Source organism: Patagioenas fasciata, chromosome 9 (genome assembly GCF_037038585.1).
Source record: "Patagioenas fasciata isolate bPatFas1 chromosome 9, bPatFas1.hap1, whole genome shotgun sequence".
In the NCBI taxonomy this organism is placed as follows: Eukaryota; Metazoa; Chordata; class Aves; order Columbiformes; family Columbidae; genus Patagioenas; species Patagioenas fasciata.
In genome coordinates, this window is record NC_092528.1 from 20,380,106 (window position 1) to 20,404,102 (window position 23,997).

The following is a 23,997-nucleotide window of genomic DNA, read 5'->3' on the forward strand; positions in this document are numbered from 1 at the left end:
TAAAATGGATTTTCATTTTTTTTCCTATATGTAAAAATATCAGCTTATTGAATGCTTTTCTACAGGATCCCCCCCCCCCTTTTTTTTTTTTTCATTGTTAAGGTCTTTTTAACATTTTGAAATGAAAGTAGCACTGAGAATCCAAAACAAGTCTGCAGATTTCCTCTGTGTTAGGATGTGGTGATTTGAAGTCCAAATATAATTTTCTAAGCTGATCCCTCAAAAGAGTGGGAATATGTTCTTAAAAAAAAAAAAAAGCATACAGGACAGGATTTAAATGTAATCTAAACCAGTTATGGGTAAAGCTGCCATTATATGAATAATTTGGTGAGGGACAGATTTTAGCAGTTTGTCTAATTTCTTTGTTGAAGAATTGTGGCACAAAAGAGCAAAGGACGAACCTCTTCAGAGACTGCTTTCAGGAATGCTCTAAACCTGGACGCAGAGCCTTAGCAGTAAGAAAGACCAGAAAGAAAAGGTCTCTCTCAGAGAAAACACTTTGAAGCAAGTGTCTTTTGAAAGGCTTTCGGAGCAGGATGAAAAAATGTGCAGCTGTGATACAGCTAGTTGAAAGAAATATAAGAACTGATTTCTTAAAAATGTTTATGATAATGATAATAATAATAATAATAATAAAGACACAGTTACCAACCATAGGCAAGTCTAAGTTTGGTATCCAGGTAGAGTTGGCAGAAGTGCATTGAGTGTGTATACGAACTAACAGAATTCCAGAGCCTGTTCACTGGCTGCACTAGAATGTCCTGAGAAAAAGCTTTTGTTCAGAATTTCACTTTTAAGCTGGTTGAACATACAGATTTCTGACTGTGCCCACCAGCTGCAATCCCAGGAGAGAAGTATCTGCTTAGAAATAATTAAAAAAACAAACAAAAAACCAACTAACCAACCAAAAAAAAAACCCAAAAACCAGTGCAGACTAAACAGAGCTGAAAATACATTGGTCTTCCCTTTTTCTAGAATTAGGTATTCCTATTTTTTTCTGCCTGATATGCTGTCTCTTCCATTAAAATCAAATAAATCTCATGTCTAATACCTCATGTAATGAATATTAGTTACTGTGTTTATCTCATTCATTAGTAGGGCCTTAATGTGAATTAATCATGAGATATCTCAGTTCTATCCTCATAATTATTTCTTATGTTCCTGTGCTCTGCAGTTCAAAGAGAAGGTGACTAATCAATCACCAGCTTGTGACTGGCCCAAGAGTGGGTGTGTGGGAGAAAGAAGTTGCTTCAAGGCATTTATCTTCCTTCCCCTGAATTATGTTACCATATAGAGTTAGTCTTGTCTCCTGTAAGATTCACTGCTTCACGCTGATGTCTTCAAGGGGCAGACAGAGGTGAATAAGGATAGAAGAGGTCTGGCAACGGCTTCGGCTGCTAGAGCATAAAGCTGCTTAAATGTGCAAGAAAGCTCCTGCTGCACTGTCATCCAGGAGAGACGTTTCTCCTACAGCAGGTCAATGCTTGCCAGGCACGATCTTTACTTGGGGAGTATTTTAGAGGATGAAATAGTATGAAAAGCTAGAAATTACACTAACAGCAAAAGAATCGCTATATCATTCTTCTAAGCAAACATTTTATTCAAAAAAATTTTTCATGTTTTGTCCATGTTCTCATTTTACCTATAAAATTCTTACATCTTCAGGCTAGAAGAAAATATTACAATCATGTAATGACAGAAACTAGAAGTCTAGGATTAGAAATTATATGACTGTGGACAGAGTTATGCTCAGGCTCTGATGTGTAAGACTGACTCAGTTCAGATTTTACCCTGATGATCTTATTGCTGCTATGTTGATGCCTGTAGAGTGGGTTTGCCTGAAATAAACTTTCATAATTTTTCGATTTTCTCTGCAAACAATGTAGATGATTTCTTCACAATGTATAGTCTTTGTAGAGTGAGCACCAAAAATGGAAGGATAAGTCAGGAAATATGGAGGGAACCTCTTCAGTAGGTGCTACAACTAGTGAATGATGACCACTGTGGATTCTTTGTGTCATCTGTTGCATTTAGTCTTTTCTTATTGCTCAAGTATATTCCCTGTTTTCATTGGTGTCCTTTTCTTGCATCTGAATCGATTTGTAATTTTAGAATATATTTTTCCCTCATCCTTTATCTAAAGAGGAAATATAGAGACCTATGCATCGATGTAATGACTTAAAATAACAAAAATCCCATCAGATAGGAAGGATGTAATTTGCCTTTTCACAACTGCATGTTTTCTTCTCCAGGTTTGCTAAAATGATGCTTTGCCACTCAGATTTGTGTTTACTGCACCATGTGGCTGGGCATCTCTGATTATGTTCAAGCACTTATAGCAAGGGCTTTAAGTACTCTGTGAAAAAGCATTTATTATACTCTGGAAAATAGAGTTCTCACTGACATTTCTGAAAATTCAAGTGTTCTCTTGATGCAGTGGATGACTCCTCTTATACCTACATGTCATTATCTGCATATTTGAAGTGGATGTCTATTTTATTTTTCTGTATCTATGTACCTGCGGTAAAAACTCATGTTTTAGGTGTTTATATAGGAAGCATGCATAGAAATACAGCCAGCCTGTGCATTTCAGTACACTATGGATTCAGTAATATGAGAGTTGATTGGGAAACAGGAAAATTACACTGTTTCAGAATGTGTTCAGAATTGTAGGAAAAATGGGAAACCTGAAAATTGTAAGGCTATTTTCCTAGTTATTTCTGTTCTAACACACACTAACTACAAATGAAACAATTGAACAAAGTTGAAATGCTTTCTCTAGGAAATCAAGATATCAAATGTGTTATAGTTGTAAAATGAAATATTTCTGTTTTACTTGAAAATAATCAAAAGCACTTCCTTGTGAAATTTCACTGCAGTTGACACACATTCTGTCTTTGATAAAATAGACAGTGTTTGCATTCACAGGACATTATTCTTATGACTTGTTGCTTCAGACAGGAGATGACTTTCCTTCTCTGGATGTGGGTGCAAACTCATGTTTCACTGTTTTTCACTTAGCGCCTCAGAACAGATGGGGAGGAACGTGCATGGGGCCGACAGGTTTACTGCAGCCTGCGGAGCCCTTTCTAGGCACCCTCTGTAAGCTGCAAGCATCTTCTTGGAAGACTTAATGGTTGTAGCTGCTATAAGAGAGAATGCCTGTTTTTATTCAATATATGATAGCAAAGCCATTGAAAGAGGATGGTCTGACCAACCTCTGCTCACTGCAGTCTGGCCTGGAGAACTGGTTGAGTTCTGACATAATGGGACTGGATTCTGACATAAAGCCATTTCACTGGAAATTTTAAAGCCAGGTTTAAATCACACCATTAATAATGTACTACGTACACATGTAGCTTATGATTTATTTTTTTAAGATGTTGCATCACAGCTGAACAATTCTGTTTTGTTTAGTTTATCCTCAGTCTATGCTATTTGTATATGTATATGTATATTTGCATGAATAATTACCCCTGAATTAGCTAAACCAAGTAGGCTGGCAAATACAGATTACTGTTTTTTCCTAGGAAAGTATGATCAATGTGACTTTATGCTTTAGGGACTATTGCAACTAAATATTTTTGCAGTTAAGTCTTAAGAGGAGGATATAAATAATATTAAGCACATGTAAGAAAAAAATCATCAGAATTTTAGATTTTGTAACCAGTGAGGTGACAGTCAGAACTGCTTAATGAAATTTTGAAATAATAAAATTTCAGATAGGGTTTTAGCCATCCAATGATATTGTCCCCTTTGGTGTTATGTAACCAAAGCAATGTTCTTCCAAATTTTAAAATAAATAAATATCAATTTAATATGACTGAAAAGAATAATTATTTATTTCAGAATACTTGAAAAACTAGATTTACATCTAAATCTAAGTAGGAAAGATAAAAAAATAGCTTTGTTTAGATATCCTGCTGGATAGCATGAATTCAGAAGTTATATTCTAGTATTAGTTTTACCTTCTGCTAAAGGGAAACTTGAAGAATATTATTTGGGAGGGGGGGAAGTGTGAATGAATTAACGGAAAGAAAAGTTGAAAGCAGATGTAGAGGAGGAGTCTAGAGGATGAGCATTGTCAATGGGGAGCTATGGCAGGCTCTATAGCCATAAAACACAGAAGAGGTTCTTTTCTGTAGGGTATATAAAAGTTTCGATCTTAATTCAGTCTCCCTGGGAGCTGGTAGGAAGAAAAACCCACTATTAGCTATAAAAAGCAAGCAAACAAGTTAAGCTTTCTAAAAGTGATACTGGAACAGCAGAAGCTATTGGAGCAGGTGGAGCGGGATGGAGCTGTTTGAGCAGCAGGTAAGACGAGGGGGAAGCAAGAGCATGCAAAACGTGTCTGTGACTGAATTCCCTCTGCAAGACCAGACTCTCTCAAACTGAGGTTAAGGGACATCTTTTTTTTTTTCTTCCTGTTTTGGTACAAATTGCAGTTTTAGCTGACATTGTAATGCAGTGTGCAGTATTATGTAATAAAAACTGGACACAAAGAATACTTTTTGAAAGAAAGTGTGATGAATCTGTTTGAAGAGGAGTGCTTGTAGCTAAAACCACTGGTTATTTAACGATCAGCTAGTTGTTTAATGAACCCACACACATGTATCTTGATATGTGGAGCAATATTGAAATTCTGTGATTTAAATCTGCCAAGACATTGTTGGTCAGGTGCATCTCATAGTATGAGTATTGTAATAGAGCAAAATGGGCTTCAGTTAATCCAGGTATTAATGATTTGCTTGTCTGGGCTCAGACAGCATGTTCATATTCAAATTGCACAAATCATCTCTTTTTTGGCTTGCTTCACATAGTTGCTTGGAAATACATTGGGTTGTTATGTTTTAAGGCATAAGATGACTTTTCTCATTCCTGTTTTCAAATAAGACATAAAAAGAACCTCAAGGAAAGGGCATTCTGGGCCACTAGATGCAAAGTCTGGATAAGGAGTGTCCAGATTTGGCCAAGATGGTAGGGGAATTTACTTTCAAATTTACAGTTTAGTCATTCATGGCATTTCACAGAAACATTTCTGTGTAATTACCGCGAGGTTATCTACAAGCTTTCTCTGGCAGTTTGGGAATGTCCAAGTGTCATAGGACACAAAAAACATTGAAAGTAGTATTTGCTACCAGAAGACAGCATGCTTGGATTTTGAGGCTTTATACCAATTTTTTCATAAAGTAAATAGAGAGTGGAAAGCTTACCAGGGGATTTCAAAGATAGTGTTATTTTGAAATTATTGTAAACAATGGAGTATTGTGTTTGCATGAAAACCGAGTTCTAAAGAAAGGAAGTTTTGTTTTATAGCAAAAGCAGCTCTATAAGAAATCACGCTTTCACGTGAATTCCTCCCCTTGAGACTCCTTAAAATCTGTCACCTGTCTCAAATTCTTTCCTGATGTGTTTCTGTCTTGTATCTGACTTGCCTTTATTTTACTAAATGTTGAATTATACCTTTGGTCATGTTTTCTCAGATCTTTTTCTATTCTGATAGTACCTAGCCTAGCAACATAAACAAAACTTAGTGCACTTGCATTTGGCTTTGGGGAGTCCTAACCACAAAGGAACAAGACTGATGTATCCTACTCATACCAGGTGCCATTACTGTAAAATAAATGAATAATTAGTCACATTAGTTTCCGAATTCAACCTTCAGCACTTCAGTTGAACTACAGACAGTCATCAGATGCCACAAAACCCACAACTGCAGCAGGTCTCTCTCTGTCCCTCTTTTTTGCCTGGAACCAAGTGAAGGACAAAGTTTGGAAAGTAACTTTGAATGGTAACTTTTCTGTGGAAATCCAGTAAGTATAGAAAAGATGGCTATAGCTGTTTGTTTTGTCTCTGGCTTGCACAATAGGACAATGAAGGAGACTTGGGTGGCAGCAATCACAGGGGGACAGCTGTGGTACCCTGATTATCGGAGGGATGCTTTTGGCTGAAGCAGGAGCAGCAGCTCCTGTCAGAACGCACAGCAGAGTTTACAGTGACAAATCATTTGGTACACTTGGGCACAGCTCCATTATCTCCCCTTTTCTTTCTTCCTTTTCTCTAATTTTAGAGAAGAGCTAGTTTTATGTTTGCCGCTTTCTTTGCATTTGTTGATGTCCAGCTTTGATCTACAGCCAGCTTGAGTTTACTTTTACGCTCTGCTGAATGCTGCCTTCAGCCTCAATTTCAGAGCTGTGCAAATAAGTTATAGTGAAGTGTTTAATTAAAGTTAGCCTTATGTCCTGTTTGCACAATACCATCTTCCCAGATACAATTTGCAAATATGTTTTGGAGTTTTTACTTTAGGCAGAATGACTACTTGAAGATTATTTACTTGTGGTTGATCATGCGCTGGATGTTTCTTTTACCTTTGCTGTGTGACCAACCTGAAAATAATAGCTGAATGCTGAAGGACAAGTAAAGGGTATTGACTTGAATGAAAGAAGGGGAGGTAGTAGGCCTGAACAGTTAGAAAACAGAGGTGTTGATACTCCTAGAATTACATGTGTGCTTTTTGGAGAAATTGTATTAATTCTGAGGAATCAGCTTTTAATATTTAGCATTTAATATTTAGTTTTCTTCAACACTTTGATTTTCTTTAGGTCATCCATTTCTGACATTGTTTTGGTCGGTAGGTCAGAACTGTCAGGAATGTGAGCTTGGCTGTGCTACCAAATATCAGCTGTTTTCATAACTGCTATATCTACGGTCCTGACCTCCTGAATAGAAGCTGTTCAGTAATATGAATCAACAGATTGGTATTTGGTAAAATATATTTATAATTGGAGGTTACTGAACTGTGGCACAAACAACAGGTAACAGTAAGAATAGGGGATTTTTGACCACAGGCATTCTGTATGCTACTTTTGGCTTTGTTCTCTGCATAAATTTTTATCTTTCAGATAAGAATTCTTTGAGTTTGCTCAGTACTGAGCCTTAATGTATTCTCTTAACAAATAAAACTATTTGCTTAGGTGTGGTACTTTTCTACCGTGGGATTCCCAGCCTTGATAGCTAAAGCAGATGCAGAGCTATCTTCTTATCAGCACTGAGTCCATCTGCATTTTGAATGTTGTGATAAACAGCCCTTCCTGGGCGTACTGGCTTTGTAGGGTTTTTTCTGTGGTTTTTTCCCTTCATCTTTTTTCCCATCTTGTGTGCCCCTGGCAAATCAGCCACAATCAGCCTCTTAGATGGTGTATTGGGTGCAGATGTATAACACTGTTATTAAATTCTCTTCCTCATCCAAGTGGATCGAATGATAACAACATGCTATGACAAACACATTTTCATTATTATTTTTGACCTATTTAACTTATTTTTTTAATTACCTCAGGATTTGCAGAGAAAGCAAAGTTCTAAAATAGCATGCAGCATCTTCAAGACGCCAGTTGGCCACCTGCTTCATACAGTTATTCATACTTTTCCTTTTCCAAGACCTGTTATACTCTTTTTTTCATCCATGACTGGATGAAGTGCACTGTTTTTTCTCTTTCATTCTGGAGATAAGTAGAAGAAATTGAGAAAAAATCCTTGACTGTCTTGATTGTGGCATTTTCAGAGTACTGTCTTTTCTGTTTTGGAGGGGTTTTATCATAGCTTGTAAGATAGAATGTTTACAACTCATTGAGCATCATTTTGGGACTTAGAAACTAATAATAAGGCTAACATAAAATAATTTACTTTTTCTAAAAATGTTTGTTTTATTACCTACCCCTACTTCATTTCATGCATGGGGGAATACTACTGAACTCCATATTGCACACCGCAATTTGTTCCTAAATAGTCATATCTTTCAAACAGCATAGTACGAAACAATTTGAAGAATAAGTACTTAATTCAAATGGATAAAACAACTCATTCTTTAGCAGTTTCCCAGTTTCAGCATAAGAGAATTTACCCTTGAGTATCTAAACCAAGTACACAAGTGCTCTTTTTCGATACCTGATAAAAGGATGAGTTCTCTTTTCTTTTTGAACAGAACTGTCCTACCAAAGGAACATAGTTTATCAAACATGGGTTGTTAGGGGTGGTGTATTTTGCTTTTTAAAAATCTGGAATGTGTAAAATTAGAATTATGTCACTTTGTAAGCATTTCTAAAAAAGAAAAAACATAGAAAAAGTAATGATTTTTGAATGTGTTAGGAATGTTGTGACTAAAACATATCTTCATGCATCATAAATGGACTGTAAATTTCTCCGTGGATTGCTGAGTGGATAGCACTCTTTGCATTCAATAGGATTCTTTAACATGATTTTAAAGGTGTATTTTTTCTATATTTTATTTTATGCTAGAAGGGTCCAATTAGTTGTGTCCCAGTATATTAAATAAAAGCCAAACTGACTACTCTGAGCTCATGTTGCTGTATAGTATTTGCTTTTTATTACAAATTTTACTAAAGTTCAAGTGTAGAATAAAAAAAGGAGGTAGGAATATTTTTAAAAATTATTATTGTAATCTAATGTTTACCTGTTGCTTTCTAGAGTGGACGGATAAATGTCATGACTTTTCTGTGAACTATTCCAGTGGGTTATTGACTTCATTTGAGAGGGGAGGAGCCGTGTGTAGTTTTACTGAAGAGATTTTATTCTTTTTTTTTTTTTGTCATTTTAACTCAAGTTAGATCTGAGATTAGCTGTGCAAATGTCTGGCTCCAAGGCCATATGTGATGTTACCAGGATGTGATAACTTACTTTTGTAGACACGTGCAATATTTTTACCCACGGTTCTCGAAAAAGTAAAATTAAAGGTCATGGATTTGTGATGAGAAGACAACCACTTGGAAGTTACAATGAAATATAAGTGTGCAAGTACCCCTGAAGCTGGACAGTAACAAGAGGCTTAGGTCATACTTATTTTCAGGCAAGTGCAAAAGAAAGACTTCTGCTATATTGAGCTTTGACATACCCTTCATGTGGAAGATGTGTAATGAAAGCACATGTAATTCTTTGTTATATTATACCCAGCTGCTTTTTCATTATGTAATGACTTCTTACATGTACTCTCATTGTATGAATGTATTTAATAGCCTTGGCATTGGGGCTTACTTTTAACGTTTGGACCAAAGAACACGGTTTGCTGAGTGTTTGGGGCAACAGGGAGTCAAGTCCCTGTTCTCACATAATTAAGAAATGAGCTGTGCGTTTGTAGGGCCTTTCATTCTGCCTGCTCTTGCTGAGCGCTTATGTTGCCTGGGAGAGACCAGTGAGCAGCTCTTGAAGATGCAGTTTGCATCCATAAATTAACTCAGAACATCCAAGGGCAGTTGCTAAATGCATTAATAATTGTGCAAACATGTAGTTTTGTTGTTTACAGAGCGGTGGATAGCACCCTGGAGGAGTAGCCAGCAAAAATGATGTGAGGAGAAGCAGCACATGAATGTAGATGGGCAGGGATCTCATTTTCGCCAAAGCATACTGTAGAAGCAAATGGTTTGATGCTTCATTATGTTATATCTTTGTGTATTGATTTTGCCTCAGGAAAATTCAGTGTAGTTTCTCTCATACAAATGATGAAAGCTCTGATTTTTGGTTTGCTTGAGGGTAAATGGGAAAGGCATTGGGTCCAAAGGAATTAGATTAGAGGTCTCCCTAGAAGTCAGCCTAGATATAACCTCTCAAGTCATAAGACTTTTGAGATACTATTAATTATTGCACTGAAGTGTATTTATTGACACATCTATGGGTACAAATTAAAATAAAGCTGAAATCTACAGAATGAGTTAAAGTTTGTGTGAACTTCAAGGAGGTATGCTGGTTAATGCTCTTTCCTCATTTGGGGTGAACTCTTTATAACCAGAGGCATCAGATTAGGTAAAATATAAAATAGCTTCTGCTAGGATAAAAACTTCTTCACTTGATTTTATCATACTTTTCAAATACGGTGAGGACACAGGGGAAAATAAAAAAAAAACAAAACAAAACAACTAATATTGCACTTCAGCCTGTAGTCACCATTTGAATTTTCTTACAAAATAGTTGTCAGTTTCTTTAGATATTAAAAACCTCATGTATTTCAGAAGAAACTGCATGAAGTGCAAGTTTTCCTGTTTCTGCATTTCAGCATTCGGTGTTAAATCTAATGTTTCCCTGTTCTAGACGTGGTTTATAATTTTGGCTGACCTTTCTAAATACTTAGTTTATACTACAGCACTGATGATACATTACAGATTAAAAACTTGTTAAGTTGAAAATTTATAAGGATACATTTAAGAAGACATGAACCTTGGCAACATTTTTGTATGATTTTGACTTCAATGTTAAGGTGCAAACTCAGACATAATGTAATGGTAAATACCTGGGTTCAGCAATCTAGGAAAAGGTCACACATCCTATGTGTTCTAAGCAACTGTTGCTAGAATTTAAATTAAATGGAAATTTTTGTAGAAATACCCAAAAATCAGAACTGTTGCCTTTGGCAATGAAGTTACCAAAACAAAACTGGAAGAGAAACTTTTCTGTCTTTTACTACTCCTCTTATTTTAATTTTTAAACACTCATGTAATATTCTTGTGTCTTTTTGTATTTGTGTTTTATGTGAATACTGTGTAGGGAATTAGGAGTTCCAGAATGTCCTCAATGGTGTCATGAGAGCTTCATAACATTCTAAAATAATAATGTACAAGACTGATTATCCTCATACTTGGTCTTCTCCAGAATTTATTGCTATAAATGTGTGAGAAAAATGTCCTTGGTCCTTCTTAAATTATATATATATATATACACACATATATATAAAAATCCTTGAAAACATATCTTGAAGTATTTTTCCATTACTACCAATGCTTGACATTTAGTAATAACTTAGACATTTTCTACATGTTCTTGCTGTGTCCCAGCTGAAGATGTTCCTGCTTTAAACACTTTTAATTTAGTTCGAAGTGTCTCTAAATAATTTTAAAATATGTATTAATAGAAAAGTTTATGCATCAGAGTGGTGTAGTCTGTTATCACTATGGTTGTCTGAGTATACTGCTTGGATAACTGATGGATTTTAAGAAAATACTTGAATAGTTAACGTAAGATCAGGAGTCACATGGGACCACATAATAAAACTGTAGGTTGGTAAAGTATGTATTATCTGCACATTTTTACAGTTGACCAGTATAATCATTCACTCCTTTAATGAATGAAATGCTTTACAAGAATGATTCAATTTAAGAAAATTAGCAGAAGTTAGTATCCCTTACATGGTTTTAAATACATTGAGGGGATATTCTCAAAAGAATCAACAGCACTTATTATAACCACTGGCAAAAAAAAAAAACAAAACAAGTGTCTATCAGAGCTGATGAATTATCAATGAAATCTGCAAAGATATAAATTTGTATCTGTTAGATTGAATTTGTAAGCTCTTTATTATTACAGATAATCCTGATAAGGAAATAGGGGTAAGATAATTGCAGAACTCTGCTCAGGTGCTTGTACTTATGCAAAGAGCTTGGTTTCTGTGGAAGGAGCACCCCTAGTGATGCGTGGTTATAGGTGTAGTCTAAACTTTGCCTTCTGTTTGCAGGCAGAACTTGTTGATGTGCAGTATGGGACCGTCGAAGACTTGATCCGGATTCAAGCCACTACAAACGTCACCAAAAAAATTGCACTTTTGAAGCTAGGACAGTCACCTCTGCTTTATAAGGTTAGTCAAATGCTTGTTGCACTTTAGCTTCAGTATTTATTTGTGTTGGGTTTTTTGGTGGTTTTGTGGTGTTTGTTTTTTTTGTTTGTTTGTTTGTTTGTTTGTTTCAAAATACCAAAACAAAGACTTTCACATTCTTTACCAGTAAGACATGATTTACTGGCATTCAGATTCTATTTTGCTGCATATCTCACAGTACCCCAGTAGTGTCCCACATTTTCTCTGAGTGTACTATATGCCTTTTGGCAAATAAAGGAATCCCTAAAAGAAATAATAAAGCATGGTGGGGAGGGGTCAGGAAGGCAACTGAGAGCAAGGATAGTTGGATCTGTGTCCACTAAAAGTGTACATATAGCACTGTACTGAAATCTTTTGTTTCTGCGTAATTGTACGTCATACTTGGCCTCTGGCTTCTGCAGGTCTGTCCCATCCCACTGAGCCCCCTGTCTGAAGCTCAGCCCTCTGACATTACCATGGATGTGCTGCTGCCAGCACCGAGATTGTAACCAAGAGTGTACACTGTAAGGGGGACTAACATTGTCTGTGGCTGTAAGAAATGACATCATAGCTTGATTTCATCATGATGTTACATACGCTTGCTCTCTGGAGAATTTGCTTTTGCCGCCTTGGTTCTTTCTGCCGTCCTTACCAGCTCAGAGGGAAGAAAGGGACTGAGAACTGGAAAAGATCATTGAGTTCTGTGGTGTTTTCTGCTCTGTAAAATGTGTCAGCAGGCTTCCCTGAGATACAAAGACAGGCATTTACTCCCCCTGCCATTAATGATCAGTCACTCCTGTAAAATCACTAGGATTTACTGGACTATGGATGTGTTACCACCAGTTCAGAACAAGAACTGTGTTTTTCTTCCTCTCCTTCCTCCTCCTTGGGTTGCAGTTATGTGTGGGAGGGGTGTATGTGGGTGTGTGTGTGCCTGTTCTTTCTCCTCCAACCCTAGAGCTGGCAGAGAGCGCAGAGATGGAGCTCGCTAGTCCACTTGCACATTAGACATAGCAGAATCAACATATAAACCTCATTTAGCCTCTAGATGTCAAGTAACTGCCTTATATTGCAAACATTTTATAAATCAAATGCCTTATTTGCCTTTCAGAAAATACACTAGCCCAATAAATATTTGAACAATTCATTCCCACTTCACAAAAACAATTATGAAAGAATGGTAATTCCAAATCTTATAGTTAAGAGAATCAGGATCTGCTCTGTCAGCCATAAAAGGCGCAATCTGGACCACAACACAGTTTCAGAAACTAACCACTTAATGATTTTTCTATAGGAATAATATTTATCTCAATAAAAATGCCATTTTCAGTTGAGTAGCTTTAGCTGTTTATTTAAATCATTTAGATGCAATCTGATTACACCCGTAAAAGGTCAGTTATCATTAGAACTTGGCTGCTGTCCATCATTTCCATCATGGATCTTATACTGCATTTCACTGCAAACTGACAAAACCAATGGCACAGCAATTGGGGCTCAGAAAGTAGGAATTTGATAAAGATGAGAAGTTTTCTATAATAGTGCTGTCTAAAGTGTGTATGAGATGGATGTTTTACCCATTTAATTTGTGTTCCTGTAAGCACTTAGTGAGTCTAAATTAGCAAGCAGTGCAGGCTGAAGGAGCAGGGCTAAAGGATCGGCTCTGAGGACTGAGCACATCTCAGGGACTTTTAGTTTGGGCTGGCTGTAGTCTGGGTCCAAGAAGTCCATGCTCAGTGGTGGATGAGGCCACCCCAACTCTTCTGGTGCTTCTCTGGTATTCCAAAAGAATCCATTTTGCACATTCTGAGTCTGTTGCACAATATGAACCAAAGTGTGGTATGATGAGGAGATGGACTTTGAATGCACATTGCGGCCCTGAGCTAAAAACCTACGCTTTGTGTTCTGCTCCTGCAGGTTGGAAGTTTGCCCTTTATTTTTTATTTCTTCTGTTTGAGGTTGTAAACTGTCTTTTTTTTTTTTTTTTTTAGAAGATAAATTGTGTCTCTTTGGCTGTGAAATAATTCTAAGCTGTTAAAAGTATGAGAAAGATTGCTTTAAACAGCAAGTCCTGCTGGTTTAAATGGGCCCAGTATCTCACCACTGAATTCACTTTTTGTATCTTCTTTCCCCCTAATTTTTGTGTTTCTGAACTTATTGAGTCTCACATTTCTGTTTCAGCAGGTACTTCCCTCTGCCTATATTTTCCTTATCTCTCTCTTCCATGTGCTTGGTTTTACATCACATTAAAACACAACACTAGTTCATAACAGAGCTGTCGCTATATATAATTTTTTTAAACTGACTTTCTTCCTAATTTAGGTACTTAACTTGTATTTTTCACATTTTAATGTTCTTTAGTTTCTCATTATTATTACTTTATATTATACAAATAGTTCACTCTGGATTTGGGTCTATTTCTACAGATCCTGCGCTAAGGCTTCATCTTCATAACAGAGTTTCTAATCATGTCTTTATTTTTCAGCTTTGCATTTTCTCTTGCATGGGTATGCTTTTTGCCTCTCTCTCTTTTACTGCCATCATAAACTACTGTTTTTCATGTATTTTTCCTATTTTCCCCTTTTGTGTTTTTAATTTGCCTTTTTTTTTTTTAATTAATCTCGACTGTTCTTTCTCTCTGTATTGAGTCCAATGGAAAAAGCCTGAATGTAATAATAAACTGCTGCTGGCAGAAAGATTTTCATGGAAACTGAACAACATTTCTGTAGTCTTTATGTCACATTAACAGAAGGAAGTATGTGCTCGTAGAAAACAGCTTGATGTGCAAGGGAATAATTTATAGAAGTAAGCCCAAGTGGTGGAAATGTGAATATTTGGAAAAAATAATTTTATTACTGACAATATTTTTGCTGTAGAGGTTTAGTTTAGTATTTTACGGAGGTTTGATAGGGTACCAACTTTGGGGGAGGATCAAGGTTGAGAATAATTTGGAACTTCTACTTTCAGTTTTTCAGACTGGACCCATCTCTCATATCTTCAGACACACTGAGAGCAACAAACAGGGTTCAGAGCTTATAGTAACTTGGAAATTAACTATACAGGCAATTTGGAATATACAGGAAAACCTGAAGTTAATGCACTGTTAGAATATGCAGTTGAATCCTTAATGAGAGAAATTCTGATTAAATTTGGTGAGGTACATATATTTAAGTTGCTTTGTGAGAACAAGATTTGTAGAAATCTGGCCTTAGTTTATGTAATAGAATATGATTTTCAGATTTTATTGGGAGTATTGTATTTCTGTCCCACTGAACAAAACGTTGTATCTGATCAGGGCAAGAGGGGTGGCAGTTATGGCAGGGGGTACCTTTCCTGGAGTATCAGCACAGCCACACAGACACATCTCAACCCCTTAAGCTGGACCTTTGCAAATGGAGAGTATCTTACTACAGCCACATAAGTTATACATGTGAAAAGAAACAGCATGGACCCCACCTTTATAGCAGGATAAAATATCAAAGAGAGTATTGACTCCAGGGGAAAAAAAAAAAAAAACAACACAGGTCTTACATTACTGTGAAGAAAAAAGGATAAGGATCTATATTAATGTATATATAAAGCACAGGCTGGAGTGGAGGTTTAGAAAGGGGTGTTGCCATTGGTATGGCACTATTGAGATCCGTAAGGGAGCAAGACTCTGTAGTCTGTTATAAAATGAACATTAGAAGTGGGACAAAAGAATGGTAGAAATGCTTCAAGGGCTGGAACAAGTTATAGTATGGCAAAGGCAGAGTCATTTTCAAATGAAACTGAAAGGTTTAGGAACTTACTGCTGCCAGCACCTGCAGTGACCATTTTCTATACCAGCACAAAGTAAGCCAGGGCACTGAGAAGTGAAGAGTATGGGGGAGTGCTGAGATGATTCATTAACTTGGTAGTGCCATGATGCTACTAATCTTTGGCTAAAGGGCATGGTGCTGAATAACTGACCGAAGGAAAAACTTTGAACTGCTGTGGTTACTGCTAAATGGATCTCGTGACTATCCTGAGACACTTGTAAGAGTTGGCTTGTTTCTGAATGAAGAGGGCACTGGATTAAGGAAGAAGAAAAACTTCTTTGAGGAAGCTGAAGTGAGACAAATGTAGAGCAGAAGTGAAGTGCAACTTCTGGCATTAACTACCATAAACAAAGGTAGATACTTGCCTCTTCACACCCTCAGACTGGAAGTGACTGCTTCCTTATGTTCTGACTAGAAGGCAAATTTGTTTTTTGGTGCAACTCAGGTAATTTGGATCACTGGTGAACTTCAGGAGCCATTTGCATACAGGAGGTCAGAGCAGACTCCCTGATGTCCTTGAATCAGGAGTATACGTAAATGTGGAGAAAGATTATTGTTTTTATTACTAGTGATTAAGCAAATCACTTCTGTGATGTAGAACACCTTCTTGAGAAAGAGCAACTTGAGTTGCCTGCTGCATTTGTAGACAAGAAACATATTCTAATAGTATAAAATGTGTGGTGACAGAAAGATTGATGAAACCACCTCACCAGCACCCAGCTCCTCTGCCATAAAACTCATCTATGTCACCACTGTGAGCACACTAAAGAAGCCAGAGGAGGCTTTTTTTATTTCAGGGAGAACTGCACAGCAGTTTCAATATCCAGCCTCTGGAAATACCATAAATGGATTCATTTTTTGAAAAGTGTTGTGAGTTGAGTCTTGATCATGATTTAATCTTTTGGGGTTGAGATTCAAGAAAAAGCTGTAATTTCTGTCCTAAATTAACTTTTAATAGAGTAACAAAAGCCCTGAAGGCCAAACCACTTCATCTTTAAAATGTTCACATATTAACATTTTTTCCACATCCATTAAATGAAGATGTTGTTCTAATGTGTAAATATCTATATTTATTTTAATAATTTACTGCCTTCATAAATATTCATAAAATTGCTTTTTAACTGTCATGAAGTTTAGAAATGTGGATGCTTGCATGTTTATGCAGAGGTTATTGGCAAGCACTTACAGATAAGGATTTACTAAATGGAAGATATTAAAGATCCTCAGAATAAAGGCAATTTGCAAAAGGCTTCTATTTAATAACTGTGTTAGTTTTAAAAAAGTTTACTTTGGAAAAAGCTATTTCACTTTTCTACACTCCTCTTTCTTTCTGTCTGTCTGGTATGTTTTATGGCTAGCACATGAAACTGTGAAGATTACATTTTAAATCTCCATTTAACTAGGACTCTCTCTCTTCTTCCATCCCTTCCTCCTTCCCTATATATATACAGGTATATGCGTGTATATACGTATGTACAGATAAATATATAGGTACAGTGTGTACATATATAAATATATATATATATAAACTGTATTGACCAAAATGTTTTTGTTTAGGGAACTTCAATGCCCTACATATGTTTTGGTTTGTTGGGGGTGCTGTTGTTGTTGTTTTGTTTATTTGTTTGTTGTTGTGTTGTGTTTTGTTTTCCTCTAGTAGAATGGAATTTTTTTCCAAGGCTCCTTAAGTCTCTATATACCCATTTCCAGTGTGAGTGCTATGCAATTTTTAATTATATTGTATCCCTTCCCTTCTTGAAAATTCAAGCCATAGGTATAGGTAGTATGGATGAAAGTTATAGAAGCTCTTGTATGCAGTATGAAGAATTTATAAGGGGTGGGGTAGGAGAAAAGCAATTGATATCTGGGAAGAAGCATAATTGTAGCATAACTTGTCAATATTCTCAAGTAATTAACACTTTGGTTGCATCAGTAAAGCGACTTTTGGTTATTACTTATTTCCTTTTTGATTACAAACCCCTGGATTTGTTTGAACGGAAAGAGAAATGAGCTATTAGCGGAGTAAATGAGGGGACATGTAAATTAATGAGCAAAAGTAGGTATTGATTATTCTGCATTTCTGATGCCACAGAATTTTGCAGTCCCAGCTGTAGTTCCTATTCTTTCTTTCTCTTCTGCTTTGATAGAGAAGGTCCTGAAGTCCTACTGCTGAATCAAACACTGAACTCTTAGCTACTCGACTGTCTTCAATAACACTGAACACTTAATTTTCTCTTGGGAAAATAATTCTAAATATTCATATACTCAATTGGGTGTTTAATTGCACATTCACTACATATATTAAATGCATCCTTTGAAAAATTAGTCTAGCTCCCATTATGAATCGCTGTTTCCTGAGGGAAAGGGCTGACCATTTTACAGCAGGTCTCCTCCTTTGTAGTACAATGGGCTTAAATTGAGTGAGGGAATAAATGGCTCCCATTCAAACATGGAGGATGGCCTACTCATAAAATTTTCATTCTGGGGTTCTCTGAAGCTCTTGTCAGATTTTAGAGGTGTGAAACTCAAGCATAATTTTCTATTTTATCAAGCCCTTAAAAAGTGAGTAGTAGATGCAATCATCCAATTTACTGTCTGAGTGCTATGTCCTGATAAATGGTGCAAAGTCAAGTGAAATGGCTTTGCTGTGAGGCAATTGTCTGAGGCAGAGCTGAGTAAAGAAATCCATTGCCTCAATTTGTACCTCAGAGCCCTAAATCCACACAGCTGATCAGATATTCGTGTGCAGGGCAATAGGAAAGACTTACACACTTTGTCTTTCCATCATAAAATATAAACCTTTTAAATTTTCTCTTTCTGCAGATGCCCTAGTTGTGCTTCTGCAAGTGGTCTTGGCACTTTTTCTGCTGTTTGTGTACGGAATTACAGGCACCTCTTTCTACCCGAGCTGCTAATTGAGCTGGCCCTTCAGGTTAGGTTAGCTTGGACTTCACAGAAGAGCCATTGACAGACAAATTATCTGGACCTTTTTTCAGCTTACGTGTTCCAGCACATACTGTTTGATTTCAACAGCAGCTGAGAAAAAGAAAATGGAAGATACAGGAGCTTTGATTAGAGATGAGGAGTGAATATATAAAATCTTGTCCTGCCAGAACACGTCTGCCTTTAGGTTCTTTGTGTCAGCCGCGGGACCAGGTGAAGCAATGCAACCCATGCCATCCATCTGCAGAACTGCCCACTTGAACAACTCTGCAAAGAGTAATTACAGGCCAGTACTGTGCAGGCCACTTGTTTTCTACTTTGCAGAATAGAGACTAGAGGAAAACATCTTTCCTCTGGCAACAAGTGGTTTTATAAGTACCCGCCTCATTCTGTAGTGGGTTTGAATTCTATGACATGTTCTGTAATAGTTACTATAGTTATTACATTAAAAGGAGTTATTATATTAAAAGTTATGCCTATTGTATGGCCTCTTTATGCTCTTTTAGGTCTTTTTTCTTATTTCATATTAATTACGTCTTAATAATTCTTTTTTCATGTCTGTGAACTGGTTTGAAAGGTATCAATAGTCATTACTGAACATAGTATTTATGTAAAACTTTATTTAACAAATTACAGAAATACATAAATTTGGTCATAGGATCAAGGTCTTACTGGGTAAATCAGGATGTCACAGATTACTGCTACTTGTGGCACCTATTTTGCTAAGTGCATCTTAGTTAACACAGTTGAGCAAAAAATTGCTTCAGTAACCCAGTGGGCTTTCTGAATAGAAATAACTTGGAGGCTGGTCCTACATGTTAGGAAATATAGCCAGGTTCAGAGCTTGATTTGATCTGCATTTGTTCTACGTGGCTTTAGAGACTCATCTGTGAGAACTGGTTCACAAAATCATCACTTGTGATTTACATATGAAAATCTGAATTCTGCCCATTCAAATACACCTGTGATTTGCATCATATCAGAACTTCCAGTAGAAACATGGTCTTGCTGAACGCTGATAGCCAACCTTTTCTTTGGCATCAGTGAAACTAGGTTTTTATACTTTGCATTCTATAGCCTGTGAAAGTTGTGCATTATTTTCCTAGGGTTATTTGATGTACTCTTTTCAGATCTTCTGTAGCTGGGTTTTGTGGAACATACCTGGATAAAATATGTAACTGCTTGTCCTCAGGATTTTGGAAGTTCCTTGTTGGTGGGGGAGTGAAGGAGGGTCACTTTTAGCATTACATTTTTTTATTTTCTCTATGTAATGCTGAAAAAGTTGTAGAACACCAAAGTCAAAATTTCACTTTTAGCCATTAGGGCCTCTTGATGCCTCTGCGTGAATTGAAAAGCAAAACACCAAGTCCATCATTACAAATACAATTGGCACCGTCTTTGCAAGTACAGCATTAGCCACTTGGAACATTTTGTTTCAGTTGCCAAAACATTAAACTAACCTTCTGTTCAGAAGGCAGTTCTTTCACAATTAACATATTTTTCACTTAACAGGAGAAGATTGTGCATTTCAATATGAGTACTGAGGCATTTTAATTTCATCTTTAGGTCTGAGTGAATAATTCACAGCAACATGATCAACAAATTTAAACTTATCTTTCTTGTTTTCTCTAGAACTCTAAGTAAACGGCAACTTGTTTCAATTTATATGTTATACTATTTTCTTATGGTTTTAAGTGGGTTTGTTTTTTTTTTGGGGGGAGGGATGTTGTTTGTTTTTAAATGTTTGTTTTGGTTTTAGTATTACATTTATTCTAAGCAATTTTCTGAAAGCAATTAATTTTCCATATTTGAAGTTTGAGTTGTGATCATTCATGGTGGTTTTTTTGGTTTTTGCTTGGGGTTTTTTTTGAGTATTGGTTTTGGTGCTTTTTGATATGAATGGTCAGTCAAGGATGTTGCATAAAAAAGATCCCTAAGCTTCCTGATGTTTGTTGGGAGAGAAACCAAAAATTGCATGATCACCGCCCCGGAACCTTGAGTTAAAATTGGTCAGGACTGCTTTCCTCAAGTGGCTTAGAATCCCATATTATTAACCTAGTAATATTTATTAATCAATGTTAAATAATAATGTTATACGTTACTATTTATTAGACTAGTAATATTTTTCATTAATAGTTCCAAATTTCACATTACTTTTATATTTTTACTTACATTTCTCAGATTTTTCATCAGATTAACAAACAAGTCACCACCCCACTCCCCCCCCAAAAAAAAAAAAACAAACAAAAAAACCAACCAAAACAAAACCCAAAGAACTAAACAAAAGAAACTTCCACATTTGCTGATGATAGTCTTGTAACTGTAAATAATTATAGTATGTGGATTGGCCGAGATCTGTCAGTACAGTGCACAACTATATCTGAATACAGGTAATATTTTAGATGGAGGACAGAGTTTTTGCATTTTCTGAAGGCCGGAGGAGTGTCTGCACTGACAGTTGGACCTGTTATTTATGTTTTTCTGCTGTAAGTTATTATGCAGGCATCATAAGAACTCATAAGAACTCTCCCCATGCAGCCTCAGAAGTGACCTTGAGGCAGCCAGAGAGACCTCCCTTTCAATAAGAGGGAAGCATATTTTTCACTTCTAAGTCAATCTTGGTTTTCCCTGGAGTGGGAACTGACTATATTGCCTTTTATATCAGTATTCAGTTCTGTGTGATGGTTTTATGATATAAAATGTCCACTGGGGAACTCACCTGACAACTCATTTCAGTCAGGCCTCCTACTGTCATCTCAGGGGAAAACCGACAACATTTAATCCACTTAACTACTTGACCATGGCTCATTCCTGTTTATCATATTATAGAGTAAAAGAGGAAAAAGGCAAGACCAAATCTGTGAATTCAGGTAATTCTTGTATACCAGGTTTAAGAAATATTTATGACAGATTAGAAATGAATTAGTCCTGTGCCTCTGACTGCTGTAGACATTGCTATCTCTCAGTAAACGCATATGACATCTTAATTTCTGATTCTGTTAGCAATCCACTTGATTGCATGCATCTGTGATACGTTGGATCTGCTGTTTCCAATATAAGATAAATGGTGAGGCTTGCACAGGCTTTATGGGCACTTGCTGTGCCTGGCAGTGCAAGTAGTCTCTATTGCAAGGTGCTGTACGTGAGCCATAAAAATGAGACACAGAGAAGATATTTAGACTGGAGAATTGTGACCTTTTTCTGTGTAAAAACTGTAGGTAGCAGCAATCCCATTCAAAACAGTATATATATCATTCTTATTTTGAAAAATCTAAGAAATAGTGTAAGTATTTACACAGGGCTTCACACCTGGTATTTGGGGGAGCATCTTTGAAAAATGGCTTTCGCCCTGGCCAACAAAATGAGGTTGGGAGGGTAATACAGAGTGTGATAAAAGAGGAGAAATTGACACTACAGAGTATTTGATTTACATTTTGTTCCTTTTCAGTGTGATACAGTTAATCAGAAATCAGCTAATTATGAGAGGTTGAGATGGTACCATTTAAAAGAAAAGAAAGCATGTGAGCATATCATACCCAGAATTTTGTGTCTGTGTGCAACATTGTATATACAATGTAATTTGTTTGTAAATGTGTGTAGTGTTTTGTTTTCATCTGCTCATTTCTGCATGTACTTTCTTCTGGAAAACTTGTACCCTTTGCAAGTGTAAAGTGGGTCTCACAAATACACTTTGCTTTTTAGATGAGATTTTTGTTAAAATGATAATTTATTGATTTGTACTGTTTGCAAGTAGACCTGACTGGAATGAATTTTGATGTGAGCACTGTAGATATTCATTGAACATTGAAAGGACTAAATCTGATGTTCCCACTCAAAGTGCTTTATATTCTTTGAAAATAAAATAGTTTCAAAGCATACAGATTCAGAAAATAAGGATTGCTTCTGACCTACCAAAAGTGCAGAATTGTTCAATGCTTAGTGACAGCAGTGCTAACAGTGGGAGAGTAGCTTATAGCTCCTATTTCTCCCTTTTTCTATTCAGCAAACAAGCAGAATAAAACTTAGAGTACATTATTTCATTTTGGGAAAACCTATGTGTTAATGACAAAATTAGTTTGACTGTTAATATGACAATAAAAGTTTATTTCTCACTAGAGAGATAAGCTTTATACAGTGAGGTTTCCAGCATTCTGCTCTTGCGCCAGAAGAACGTGGAAACACAGCCTTATCTTTAAGTGCATTAGAAAACCATCTATTTGATGAAAAGAGAATATTTCAATGTATTGCTTAGTATATTTGACAGGACCAAGTCCCCGCTAGCAAAAGAAGACATGCCTGGTGTTTATTCAGGTATAACTCTCATATGATGATAAGGTCATGGCCATAGCCTAGTACTGTTATTCTTGAAATGTTGTTACCATAAACTGTCATGGTGTCATGCACAGACAGTCGCTCATCCAGAATGATTGTCTGCTTGTGGCTTCTGTCAAGAAATTTTTACTGACCAGAAAAAAGACTTCATCTTTATTATGAGAACATAACATAAGAAATGTCCTCTGTCAGCCTGAAACCCTTACCTGACATAGCTCGTGCTTAGGGGAAGTGTATGAGTTACAAAGCTAATACAAAGTTGTTTTTTTTTTCCTTTGGTACACATTCCCCCAAAATGGCAGTCATTGGTGGTGTGAATTCCCGAGGTGGAGAAAGTGTCTGGGCTGATTGGATTATCAGCATGGATATTCCATGAATGGGTGTATTCCACTTCTGACCCTGTCTATCCCTCTGTAATATCTTGTGGTGGTAAGTTCCACTATGTACATACCTATGATTTCTTGATATAAAGTTGCACATGTGGGAAAGTATGTATTTAAAACTCTGCCAATGCTTTACCACTTATTACAAAACAAAACTGGATATAGCAACCTACCCACAAAATATTTCAGCTTTAGTCTACAAGTGAACACACCAGAGTAAATGAGAAATCTGAAGTTGCCAGCTGCGTGCTGGCAGCTTGGCCTCAAGATTAATAGACAGTATAACAGGAGCTAATGCCTCAGAAGTGTCTGCTCCTTAACCATGTAACACCCAAGCAGATTCTAAACTTGTTTTCTGAAATTAATTTATTTGGTGTCTTGGCCAAGATGTGTTACATGATGATTTGATTTGCCTCCGAAGATGTTTGTAAATACTAGGAAAAAAGACATATTTAACATAGCTGTTGTCATATTCTCGAACTATACTCCCTCCCCAAAAAAAAAACAACGCAAACCAAGCATATTTAAAGGCAGTTGTGTATTTTGTCCTTCAAGAGGAAGCAACACTTCCTTTTGTATCTTCTTGACTTAAGCCTTTGGAATGGTACCACATTAACATTTCAGTCAAATTACCAATGGTACACTTTCATTTTGGAAATCAGTTTACTAATAATTGTTTTTGGACAAAGCTATGTATCTTGTGTCTTGAAATCCACATATGCCAGTTTCCTGGCTAAAACCATCTGGAATTTTTATGCTGATAGATAATACATGATGTTTATTGCTTTATGAGATTTAGAGGAAGAAGGATGATGTGAAGTGATAATGTCAGTAATACAAGTGTGATAATATATGGCTTTGAAGTTTACTACTGTCTGAATAGAACTCTTGTACTTACTGGTAAATTTAT

General features: G+C 36.4%; 1 protein-coding gene across 10 annotated transcripts in view; it reads left to right on the forward strand.

Annotated features, from left to right (window-relative positions):
- Nucleotides 1-23,997, forward strand: part of NAALADL2 (N-acetylated alpha-linked acidic dipeptidase like 2) — a 444,279-nt gene that overhangs the window by 248,201 nt on the left and 172,081 nt on the right. For all 10 annotated transcript variants that reach the window (XM_071812576.1, XM_071812575.1, XM_071812577.1 and 7 more), the window contains one exon: nucleotides 11,516-11,635. In XM_071812576.1, the coding sequence (XP_071668677.1) occupies nucleotides 11,516-11,635 (120 nt within the window). The remainder of the gene's footprint in view (nucleotides 1-11,515; nucleotides 11,636-23,997) is intronic.